This window comes from Empidonax traillii, unplaced genomic scaffold (genome assembly GCF_003031625.1).
Source record: "Empidonax traillii isolate 1590-97213 ecotype Southwest subspecies unplaced genomic scaffold, ASM303162v1 scaffold43:size1863611, whole genome shotgun sequence".
Taxonomy (NCBI): Eukaryota; Metazoa; Chordata; class Aves; order Passeriformes; family Tyrannidae; genus Empidonax; species Empidonax traillii.
The window spans coordinates 74,765-87,616 of NW_020955236.1; the positions used below are offsets into that span (position 1 = coordinate 74,765).

Here is a 12,852-nt window from a genome sequence, read left to right on the forward strand (position 1 = left end):
GGTCGGTGCCTGCCCGGGCAGTGCGGGGTCACCTGCTCCGCCGACCCCGCCAGCGCGGGCACAGAATGAATGGGGGAGCGGCCGCGCCGGTCCCTGTCACCTCTAAAAGGTCACCAGACGCCGTGTGGGCACCGGGAGGAACCGTCGCTTCGCGCTTCTCACCGGATCTCTGAGAAATCAGCGCCGCTTTATTAATTTATTCCCCCCCCTCCCCTCCAAGGGACGCCTGAAGAAGTCCCAACAAGTGTCTTTGACCCAAAAAATGAGGCAAGAAACGCGTCTCTCCGTGGCCTCGCCACCCCAGCTGCGCTTGTGTAACGCTCCCTGCCTACACAGCTTGCACCTTGGATTAAAAGCTATTATTGCTGTTCTGCTTTCCGAGTGTGACCTCTGCTAGTGACTGTCGCAGTGATTTCAGCTAGGAATTGGCATTAATGAAGCACTAAACTATGTGAAATTTGCTACTGGACTCAGTGATCCTAAAGATCTTTTCCAACCTAAACGATTCCACATCTCATCTGTGCTGCTTATGTAACTTATTTTCAAGGTCATGATTTCTCTTCTAATGCATAGAAGCCTCAAAAGATGGGAGTTTGATGATAAGTTATATACAGGCATATTATATATGGAAGTAAGATACTTCCAAGATACTATGTAGCAGATCATATACTTCCTCTAAATTTAATTTAGATTTTTGTGCTACCAGAGTACAACTACTTTATTAAAACTGGAGACCATGGACATGTGATTTAAACAATCCACAGTTTATTTGCCTCGAGACAGACATTACATCTGGCATATTTTTAAATAACTCTCCCCAGAGCTATAGGCCTTAGGGAGGCTAGGGTGGAACGGGGACACATTATCTGCCTGTCTGTCTACCTCGCCTTGGCAGCACTCAGAGGTCAATGGAAGTGTGAAATCCGCGGCCAGAGACCTGCCAAGAGATAAGCGAGAAGGCAGGACAGGAGTGGGCTTGGGATCCACAGCCTGCGGTAGGGAAACTGCCTGGAGAACTTGTCTCTCTGCGACTTGCGGAAGAGATAACTTTTATTTTTAACCCTTTGGGTTGTGAAGGTGTTTAGGACACTGACAGAGTGTTAAGCTGTGTGGGTACATCACTGGTACAGGACATGGGGGGAAGCAGCCAGGAGGGTTTTGCCTCCCACCCCACCACAGACCTTTTACAGCCCCTCCACACCATTTACCCCCAGCTGGCAAACAGCCTGCCCTGCTCCGGGGTACAGCTGAGCTTTGGGACAGGTTTTGGACAGCACTGGAAGCAAAGCTGTGTTTCCCCATTTTTACCAAGGTGCCCCCACCACTCTTTCCCCCGAGGGGGTCACAACCCAGGAGGGCAGACACGAGGCCACCCCTGACTCCTGTGCTCGGCGCTGGTGAGGCCGCACCTTGAGTGATCTGTCCAGTTCTGGGCCCCTCAGTTCAGGAAGGCCACTGAGGTGCTGGAGCAGGTCCAAAGAAGGAAACAGAGCTGGCAAAGGGTCTGGAGCTCAAGTCCTCTGAGAAGCTGGGGGGGGCTCAGCCTGGAGAAGAGGAAGCTCAGGGGAACCTTCTCGCTCTCTGCAACCGGAAGAGGTTGTAGCCAGGTCGCAGGTGGTCTCTTCTCCCAGGGAATAAGTGACAGAATGAGAGGGCATAGCCTCAAGCTGAGCCAGGGGAGGTTTAACTTGGAGATCAGGAATAATTTCTCCACAGAATGAGCGAGTAGTCATTGGAACCACCAAGGAAGTGGCGGAGTCACCATCTCTGGAGCTGTTTGAGGAAAGACTGCATGTGGCACTCAGTGCCACGGTCTGGTTGATATGGTGGCGTGGGGTCACAAGTTGGACTTGACATTGTCAGAGGTCTTTTCCGCCCTAATCGCTGCACCGATTCAGTGACTCCCTGACCCGCCGCCGCCCCTCAGGGCTGGGCGGCCCCGCCCCGCGGACGGATCCCGCGCGGCGCGCGGCGGCCGCGACGTCGGCGCGCCTGATTGGCTGCGGCGCGCCTGGCTCCACATCAGCCCAGAGCGCGCTCTCCTCGCGGCTGGGCTGACGGGGGAAGAGCCGATCCCGCGGGGAGCCAATCGGCGCACGGCTCTCTCAAGCCCCTCTCTCTGCCGGCCAATGAGCGGCCGGATCGGGGGAGGTGTGCCCAATGGCAGCAGGGCTCTCATGTGGGAGGGGCGGGGGTTCCGCGGCGTGTGCCCTCAGCGCTGAGGCGATGCCGAAATTGCCCGGTTTGAGATAAAATGCACAAAATCGCAGAATAGATTGTATTGGGAAAGACCTCTGAGATCATCGAGTCTAACTTGTGACCCGGCACCACCCTGTCAACCAGACCACGGCACTGAGTACCATGTGCAGGCTTTCCTAGAAAACCTCTAGGGACGGTGACTCCACCACCTCCCTGGGCAGCCCATTCCAATGTTTGATCACCCTTTCCGGGAAGAAATTATTCCTAAAAGCAGCAGCAAAACAGCCGCTTTTACCCCCCTGCACTCCCCACTTCACTTCGAGCAACCCGGGCTTCTAAAAAGAAAATGAGCAGCCCAATTACCTGAGAAGGAACCCAAAAATCCTCTCGCCGAGCTGAAAAAGGTGTTTAAAAAAGACTGACAGAATTACAGCTCAGGGAGGAAAGGGTGTGCTTGGATTTGGTGATAAAACTAGGGCTTTTAGGAAAGTCTGACAACACTTTTATCTCATTAACAGCAGTTTTACTATTGCATCCTCACTTGGAGTGGGTTATGCATCCAAACTCCCTGCCTTCATTCCAGCTTTGCTTTATCCAAACCAGTTTTTCCCTCTTTCAAAAGCGACTTTGGAAAAATGTGAAGAAAGAAAATTAAACAAATCTTTAATGAGAAAATGGGCACTAGGAGGACTGCAATGACTGCTGCAGTTAGTTTGGAGACTAGATTAAGATAGCTGGAGGAAAATAGCCTGAATAAAATTAACTGGAATTGACCATTTTCAAATCTTTTTAAGCCTTGCTTTATGCCTGCTGATAGTAATAAGGTTAAAAACGAGATCATATTTTCTGCTTTAGATTAGATTAGGAGCCTTTCAAAAGATTGTTCAGAGCTGATGAACAGCAATAACATTATTGTCTCTGAGGTAACCTGAAGTCACTCAGGAGTTTAAATTGAGTGTTGAAATTACAGGATCTGTGAAACAGAAGTTTTGTAATAATGCCTTGTGGCAATACCTGCAGTATGCTGAGGCCTGACCATGACCCATTGATCCAACACCTGCATTAGGAAATATAAAGATTTTGGAAAGTTTTTCTAAAAAATCCTATGTTCAGAGCACGCACCAGCTGCTTAATAAGTCTGGATAAGAATAAGAAACTTCTGGCTCATTCAGTGTCTATGATCTCTGCAACCTCTGTAATTAGAATCAAAATCTAAGGCATTTGCAGAAAAGGAAAAAGAAATAGAAAGGAAAGGGAAAATAAAAAGGAAAAGGAAAGGGAAAGGGAAATAGAAAAGGGAAAGGGAAAGGAAAAAAAATAACAAAAGAAACACTGACACATTGCAAGAAAAGCCTCATAGGGAGGACATGAAAAGGCCTAAAATGACAAGAGGTCATAAAGCAATCAGCTATGACAGGTTGAGACTGAGAAGAAGTAAGGACAGAAAAAAAAAAAGAGGTTAAAAACTGATCCACAGTAACACCAGTTGGCTTCCTTTAAGGCTACACCATTTTTTTTCAGCATTACGATGATTTAAAATGAGAGCCCTATGATTTGCTAAAATTTAGACATCTAGGAAACAGACCCCCATTTCCTCTAAATACAGTTCAAATTGTTGTTAAATCCCTCTATTTGAGCAGGACATCTTACACAGTTTCTAGTGCAGATGAGGAAACAGAGAAGCACACTCATTCTTCTTCTGTACAGTGAGACCCTCATCAGAGAATCTTTAGAAACCTCCCAGTTTTCCTCATTAAGAGGTTCAGTGTGGCTGAGATCGATATTTCATACCATGATGCAACGTATTCTTTGAGCAGTCTCTATTTCATTTATTTAAACAAGAAGAGTGAAATACCCAGTAATTTCATAAGAACTGTGGATTTGGAGAGTTGAATGTACTGAAATAGGCTCATTGAGACAGATCAGGAAATCAATTAAACACCGGGAAGATTCCCAAAATATCCTGACCTCATGTGAAGGACAACCCTGAGCAGAGGCTTCCAAAGGGAGCCCTACCACAGGCCTCAGAAGCTCTGTAAAGAGCAGATGGAAAGAAACAACAGGCGCTTGCAGAAGTGATTTTGAAGGGATCTCACGATGGAAACTCAGGTAGAGAAATAAGAACATTCCCAAATTCCCTGATATATGAGCCAGTGGACCAGAAACAGCACAAGGGGACCCAGACAGTTAATTACCACTGTTTTTTTGTACTGTGGAGCTCTTTACATGCAAGAAATGCCCCAGAAGCTGACATTTACTGTGTGTTCAGAGTATAAGCACAGAGGGGGACACTGAGGACAGATAATCAGAAACCTCATAAGAACCTCAGAAATACCTGTCATCAGTTACCAACCTGTTTTGGGAGAGCATGAGATAGACTTCAGAATATACACAGGGATTAACAAATCAGCAAATTCAGGGCCATCTCAAAAAAGAATGAAAGCACCATTTATAAATCTATAAAGAATCTATATCCTGCTGAAATCAAGTAAGATACTAAGTACCTTCCTGGATCTGAGCCCAACCCTTCCAGGGCCAAATAGAAATAAATGCTGAAAGGTCTAGGCCATTCTGCTAAATGTGAAAATAAGTGTTTTGGCCAGACTAAAACTGGGAAAAAGGCCATAGCAAGATGTCTCTATTCTAGATGTCTACTCAACTACTCAGCTACCAACCAGGCTTAGGCCAAGCCATGGGGTTTAAACACCGAGAACATGGGGTATAAATTTGGAAAGAGATACTTCAAATTATTTTAGAGACTGGAAGAGCTACTAGCTGCACCCCTGGCTCTGTGAGAACTCCCCAGGAAGGGGCCAGTGAAAGCAGAGATCTGCCCTGTAACTTTCAGATAAGAGACCCTGAGTGGTGCCCAGATGTGAGCATGGACTGCCAACACCTTCCCAAGCTCACCAAGAAGGATCCCTCATGCCTCGAAGTTAGTGTTGGGCAATTTAGCAAACATTTGGTGCCCCAGCTCACGTCACCAGTCAGTGCAGAATCTACACTACAGACCTGTGGATCTATTTTTATATCACAATCATTGTGTTCCTGTCAATTAGCGATGAATCAGAATGCATTCTGAAGGCAATGAAGTGCTCTTTTACCTCCTGGGGATTCTTATTTGACTCTGCCAACATCCTGCTTAGGCTTCACTACACAGAAGGACCTGATAACATTGTCTAATTTACACTTCCCAGCTGTTTTTTTATTAGCCTGGTTAGTCAGGAAAAATCAACACAAAACCTGTCAGAAGGGGGAGTTACACCACGAAACGTGCTGAATTTTGGCATTTCATCTGAGTCAGAGTTTCTCAAGGGTGAAGGATGTGAGCATCCTTCAGAATCCCTCAAAGTGAAGTTGATAGAGTAATGGAAAGAGAGATGTCATTTTTTTTGACATGAGAGTTTTATATTCCCCTTGTCATTTGAGGATTGAGTCTTAGAATTGCCTCAGAGGCAGAAAAATGCCTCATGGGCATTTCATACCCATGCAGGAAAGGCATCTCTCTGTATTCTGTAAAGACTGTGACAAGTCTCCAGAGCCCCAACAGCTGAGTAATTTAAAAGCTCCATAGGAGAGAATCGGGGAGCCAAGAACGTTGATCACAAGTCAGCAATGGGCCCTGTGGCAAAGAAGCATCCAGGGCTCTGTCAGTAAGAGCAATGACCCTAAATAGAGACACTGTAAGCTTTGATTTACAGTAGGGGGGAAAATGTGAAATTTCGTCTGGAACGGGATAAATATTGTGACAGATGAGATAGTGGAAGAGGTTAAATCTGGGAACTGGTAATGGACTGGGAGAGGTTAAACCCCGGGGCAGGCTGGTGGGAGGTTGGACACAGCAAGAGACTTGAACAGACCTTTTGGGGCAGGCACCTTTCTCTTCTCTAGACTAAACATGCCCATCTCTCGCAGTCTTTTCTCATGGGAGAGATGCTCCCTCACCACCTTTGTGGCCTTTGACGGACCCTCTTTCCAGCAGCTCATCATCTCCCTCCCGCAGAGGAGCCCAGCGCTGGGCACAAGCCCTCCGGACGTGCCTCAGCAGGGCCGAGCAGAGGGGCGGGATCACCTCTACGCTCTCCGCGGTTCCCTCAGCGATCTTTTCCCATCGCGAGCGATCCTTCCTCGCTCTCCACCGATCCCCGCGAGGGGAGCGCGGCCCGTCCCCGCCCCGCCTCGCCCGCCGTGCCTCAGGTTGCCGTTGCCCGGCGGGTCCCGCGGGCGGCGCTGCGGCGGCGGCGGCTCCTCAGCGGGGCGGCCATGGCGGCGGCGCGGCGGGCGCTGCTCTCGCTGCTGCTGCTGCTGCTGCTGCTCTGGGGCTCGGCGGGACCCGGCGCCGAGGCCGCTCGGGGCCGCGGCGGCGACCGCCAGAACAGCCTCCGCCGCGCCGCCAGCGGCCTCTACCAGGGCATCAGCGGCCTCTTCGGCGAGGACAACGTGCGGGCCCTGCAGAAGGTGAGGCGCCGGGTGCTGTTCCCCCCCCCCCCCCACACACACACAAACACCCCGCACGCCTCCCGCGCTTCCTTCGCTCCCTCGCTGCGCTGCCCGGGGTGACCCGGCGGCTCTCGGGGCACAGCCGCGCTCCCTCATCGCCCCTCGGCGCGGTGGGACCCGCCGCGGCCTCGTCGTTGTGCGGGTGAGGCGGCGGAACGGCTGGAACGGCGCTTCGGGCAGAGAAACGGCGGCCGAGGCTTGCGGCGGTCCGGGGAAAATTATCGGGGAAATCTCTAAATCGAGGTGGTTTTAGGTGGGGAAGACGGCCAGGGCAGCCCGCTGTCGGTGGGGAGCCCTCCAGCTGAAATCCGGTCTTTCTGCATCAGCAGAGCATCCTGTGCTTGCGGGGCCGTAGGAACTTGCAGGAAATCAGGCGTGCAGGACCTGATTCTCTGTTTCTCCTTCCCTCAGGCAGTAGGAAGAAATAATAAGTACTGTTAGATTGACCTATGAGTACACTTGAGACGTTTGTGTGTGGTGCTGGGGACATCTCTCAGTTCCTCGATAAAACTAATGTCCTGGTTTGATTTACCAACTGCTAATGATTGTGTTATCTCTAAACCTCAGAGTGGTAAAGCCCTTAAAGTGCAGTTTTAAGTGCTGCCAACAAATACATTTACATGACCAAATATCTACTCTAAGTGTAATTGTAATACGCAAATTTAAGATTTGCAGAATTAAAAAAAAATTTACAAAATTACTTTTTTTCCCTTGGGGACTACAAAATAACCTGCAATTCTTGCTTAATGCCTTATAATTCTATTTGAGACTAGTAAGTCTCAAAGTATGTTTTTAGGAATTGAGGATTTTTTTAATTTTCAATTTTATTTCTCAGTTTTTCTCAAGGTTGACAGAGAGGTTTGTGAATGGGGTGGATGTATTAATGGACACATTCTGGAGAATATGGACTGATTTGTTAGATGTTCTTGGAATTGATGGTAAGTGTGATGCCTGTTCACCTTTGAACTGTCTCAGCTTGTGTCAGTGTTTACAAGCAAATAGGAAAATCATTTTATCATGCTGCATTAAACATCCATCAGTGGTGTCTCTGCTTATGTGGCTTTGATTTTACCTTCAAACAAGAAGACTGAACTCAACCATTCCATTTCTCTGTGTGTATCTGTAGGATGTCTATACAATGAATTACAAGTCATGGTTGATTTCTTGGTATCATAGTTAGATGGATTCACACAGCCAGGAATGGTGCAGAGTAATCAAGGACTAGAGAAAAGAAAGACACAGTTGAGGGCCATTAGAATATAACTTCTACAAAGCAGGATCTGTAGCCCCTATATGAACTTGGACCTTAGGCTCTGCAGTGGTTTGTCTTTAAAGAACCTCTGCTTTAAAGGAATTAATTCAGTTGCATCATTGAAACCGAGCCAGTGATTTGAAGAAGGTCCATCTAGAAACAGATGGAGCAGCCTTACCCGTGACTTTAGAAAACACAGCCATTACCCCACTGCTGGTGGGGACTGACATTTTGGAGCTGTGCTCGTGTTTCTGCCCATTCCACTGCAGCCTCCCCTCATTAACATTCTGTACATTTTCCTTTGTTTTTCAGCCTCCAACCTGACTCATTATTTCAGCCCAGCAGCAATTGCCAACAACCCGACCCGTGCCCTCCTGCTGATCGGTGCCATTTTACTTGCCTATTGGTTTCTCTCTCTCTTCCTTGGATTCTTCTTCTATCTCCTGCACATGCTGTTTGGTCGGTTTTTCTGGATTGCGAGGGTTGCCCTGTTCACCCTGTCGTGCGTGTACATCCTCCAGAAGTACGAGGGCGACCCGGAACACGCTGTCCTGCCACTCTGCTTCGTCGTCGCCGTTTACTTCATGACGGGGCCGGTTGGATTTTACTGGCGAAGAAACAGCAGCAGCAGCCTGGAGGAGAAGATGGACCACCTGGATAGTCAGATCAGACTGCTGAACATCCGCCTTTCCAGGGTGATTGAGAACCTGGACAGGGGCAGCGAGCAATGAGCCAGCCCCTGCAGACCACTGTACACCAGCTCCAGAAAATCCCTAAGCACTGTCTCATTCGAAGTTATAAAGCAACAAAAACGTCACATGGTAAAAAGTGTGCAAAGTTATAACTTTTCATCATGTGTGAGACTAATTTATCTAGATTATACACTCAGCCATTAAACTTGTAGGAGAAAGAAAAACATTTACAAAATTCAGCTGTATATTCAGAGTTTTATCCAGTACTAGAATTTTCTCAGTAGAAAAACGCTTACTTTTACAAGCATTTAAAAACATCTTTTGTAAAGTTTTTATAAAAGCAAATTGAGTAGTCTTTCAGATATTGAAATTGAGCTAAACATATGCAAATTTGACACTTTAAAAGTTAAAAAGAAAAAAAAAAAACTCAAGCTACCAAGCACTTCCATTGAGAAGTATCTGCTGTGGGTCCACATTTTTATTTTTTTCAAAGTTGTGAATGTTTTTGTGTTTTTGTTGGCTTATTTCATTGCCTTGAAGTTGCCTTTCATAGAGTATCAGATGAGGAATTTTCTGGTATCCAGGCCAAAAAATTCACACCACAGCTTTTAAGAGGAGGTGGGGAACGAGGGAGAAGGAAAATCTGAAGTCCTTAAATGCCAGTCCAATGGGAGGAATTGAGAAACACACGTGTGGCATTTTTTTCATTGCATTTCATCTCGAGACCTTTAATTTGGTGTCTGAAAGGAAATCTAGTTTAATGAATTGGCACAGAGGGAAGAAACATAGCGTGACAAATTGTAATTCATATTTGATCTGCACAGTGAAGCATTTTCCAAGCATAAATGCATAGACTAAAACATGTTTTTTAATCTCAGGACCCATGTACTTTCTCAGAAAAGGCAGCAGTTAAAACACGTGCAAATGTATTGTTGCTTAAAGCTTTCTCAGGACCAATAAGCGGCAATAAATTATCTTCAGGAAGATCTGGATTTTTTTCTAAAATTGTAATAGTTTTATAGGAGCTTTTTGCTTGAAGTCAGTGTCCTCATTAGGTTTTGGGGAAAGTGAGTCACCTTATGAGGAGGGCATAGGAAACGGTTCTATTTCAAAGCAGGGGAGCTTTGAAGCAATTTTATTTTGCAGGATTTCTGTATTTGTGACTTAGAACTGACTGACTTGGTAGAGTATCACTGGCTGCGTGAACGGTTTGCTGAAATGCAGTGAAACAAAGGTAACCTCAGGGAAGGAATGTGGTTTGACCTGGGAACAACAGCATTCAAGGATAGAGATGTGGGGAGGGAGGGGAAGCATTGACCCGGAGTGATGAGCACAGTACTGATACCGTGAGAGGTGGAATGGACCACAGCTGAAGTGCTTCGTGTTCCATAGGGTCTAAACTTACAATTACATTTAAAAAAAAAACGCAACAAAACTTGGTCTTTGATAGGGCCTGGCTACAAAGCAGGGGAACAAGTAGGAGGAGGTTCTCCTCTCCATGCCTGTGAGTGCCAGTAGAACAGGCCAGGGCAGCTGAGCACAGCTTGGCCTTTTGTCCTCTTGTTCCGTCGGGCAGAGCTTTTGCTGGATGTGATGCTTAACTGAATGTAACTGTTGGGCAGATTTATTTTTCTCTTTATGCCGAAGTTTAATGTTCTTCTTAGAATGTGTGTTACTTGCCTAATGTCTTTGGGTCTATATGTGACATTTACATGAGGGGTTGTTTTTTAAAATCCATGTTAATGGCCTTTACTCCGAACGGTGATCACTTGAGTTCAACACAGTTGAAGTTCATATGCACTTGGCACGGTTGGAACCCATTTTATTTTTTATGTCACCTGTAAATCCCCCTGCACACCATTTATTGAGAAATACAACATTTAGTGTTGTAAAATAACTGGTTTTCGCAACTTAATATAAGGACTATGGCAACAAATAGTCCACTTTGTAAAGCTGAAAATATAAAATACAGTGTATTCCTTTTTCCAGCTCATTCTCCATAGTATTAAGAGTCTTCCCTGTAAACTCAGTTTTGCCTACTGTTGTGCACAGAAGACTGGGCTAAAACACCGACCTGGAAATTAGGAATTGACTAGCACAGCTTGTCAGGTCTTGATGTGTTTTGTTAAATTTGAGGCCTGAGGACCAAAGTCTGCAAACCTCGCTCGTGTCACCGGCTCCATTGCCTTCTTAGGACTATGTGCATGAGTCAGTTTGCATAGATTGTATTTTATGTAATCCATATTTAACGTTGAAGTTAAAAATACTGAATCATTTATATATTAAGAGTTGTCTATGATAAAGATTTCTTTAAAAATACTATATAAAAGTTAATTTGGATTATAGTTTCTCCCTGTCCTGCTCTAATCATTTATCTTAGTTTTGTAAAATCAGCCCTCCTACATTAATACTCTTGATTTTGATCACCCTGCTGCTTGAAAAAAGTATTTTTATATTTACTTGCATCCCATGTATAGCAAAATGTTATGTCAAAAGTGGTATATATAAAATTGGGTATTTTTAATCAGTATTTTTCCCAGCACTCAGTTTTCACATTAGTCAAATTCAGAAGTAATGATTTTTTAAAGCACAATCTAATCTTCAATATAAATATATATATATACTTTAAAAATGCTCTGTATTTTTAAACATGCACTGTAGTGAAAGCGCTTTTGGGACATGAATGTGGTATTGTATTTAATCTCTTTCAACTTTTGTAAATAACCTTTTACAAGTATTTTCCATACCGGGCCATCTAGTTTATCCATGGAGGTTTTTGCTTGTTTTTTAGAACCCATGCCAGTGGTTGCACTGCTTTTGTACTGCCATTGGTAGGAGCGTCCCCGAGACAGGCAGGTCTTGCCTTGTCACCCACGGACAAACCAAGACTGGGAGTTGATGGACTCATTTGGGCCGGGGGCAGAGATGGGACTGGACCAAACCTCGCAGCTCCCGCTTTTCACTGGGATCCAGCAAAACAGAGAGGGGGGAGCGGTGTCTGGGCACTGCTGCCACAGCCTGGCCCTCCTGACCTGCTGCTGAGAGGGCACAGGTGACTTGGGACCAGCTGGGTGTGGGGGCATCCCATCTGGCTGCTCCTCTGGAATAGATCCTGCTCGTGGACCTTCCCCTGCAAAGAACAGCACCCCATGTAACCGGCTGAGGAGGGGCTCCAGGCTGTCCAGGATGGCAGATCCCGCTGGGTCTGGAGTGTTTAAACCTTCGTACTTTAGGACCTAATATGTGAAACTGCTGTAGTGTTTTTCCATGCACTCCCATCTTTGCAGAGCTGGCGTCCGCAGCGGCTCCTCCGGCTGTAGATAACCGATGTGTCATACGGAATGTGGTGCTTTCACAGTGGTTTTGGGTGTCAGAGTGCTGTGTACAAACCTGGTGTAGTTCAGTGCTGTATTTATAGCCCGTCCTCCATATTGTGATTTGCTTTTTCAAGACTCGTTGCATCGTCAGTGTGGTAAATAGACCAGTATCAACCTTAGCTCTTCGGTGGTGTAGAAGTGTTTTAAGTGTGGTTTGCCTCATGTACTGATCTGTATTTGGCAGCTAATGGCATAAGTGACCATGAGTTCTCTTTGTCTGGGTTGGAAAATAAAAAGGTTTTATTGTATCCGCATGTATTTTAAACTTTTTGGATAATTCCATCGGCCTGTGATGACAGCACATGTAAAAGCCGACCTTTTCCTTTTGATGAGAAGTTCTATTTGCTGTGGTAGCACTCATTGTTGGCACTGATGGTAGTGATTTCCCACCGTTTTGTACATCAGCTTTCACAGTGTTTAAGTTTGTACAGTTGTTCATGTGAAAATGATTTGGTCTGAAGAGATGCTGTGTGTTCACTTCTGACATACAATCCTAGAGACATACAAGATTCTGCTGATAATACTGTTAAGTAGCTACAAATGTACCAGACTCATTTTTTTTTACCGAGCTTTAACACGCCTTTATTTATTCATTATCGGACCAGCCAAACCCGTGTACTCCGTAGTTCAGTATTTGTTAGAACAAAAATCTCACAAATCAACTTAATGGTATTGTGTGGCAAAGCTTCGAATAAACGTTTACTGAGACTTTGCACCGAGCAGCGAGTCCGTAGCGAGGCTGCGCGAGGCGGGAGGTGCCGGGACGGGGCGGGAGGTGCCGGGACGGGGTGGGAGGTGCCGGGATGGGGTGCGATGGGTTTGGGGGGTCCCG

The 12,852-nt window shown here is 46.2% G+C and overlaps 1 protein-coding gene and 1 long non-coding RNA gene across 2 annotated transcripts; both read left to right on the forward strand.

Moving 5' to 3' along the window:
• On the forward strand, positions 1–748 carry LOC114054927. The gene is made up of 2 exons (XR_003570628.1): positions 1–122; positions 221–748. It is a non-coding gene; the product is annotated as an uncharacterized LOC114054927 (long non-coding RNA).
• Positions 749–6,443: 5,695 nt separating this feature from the next.
• BRI3BP (BRI3 binding protein) lies at positions 6,444–12,732 on the forward strand. Its single transcript, XM_027878514.1, has 3 exons — positions 6,444–6,657; positions 7,535–7,637; positions 8,264–12,732. Exons 1-3 carry the CDS (start codon positions 6,463–6,465, stop codon positions 8,680–8,682), a joined length of 717 nt encoding a protein of 238 aa, XP_027734315.1. The 5' UTR covers positions 6,444–6,462; the 3' UTR covers positions 8,683–12,732.
• The last annotated feature ends 120 nt before the right edge of the window (positions 12,733–12,852 follow it).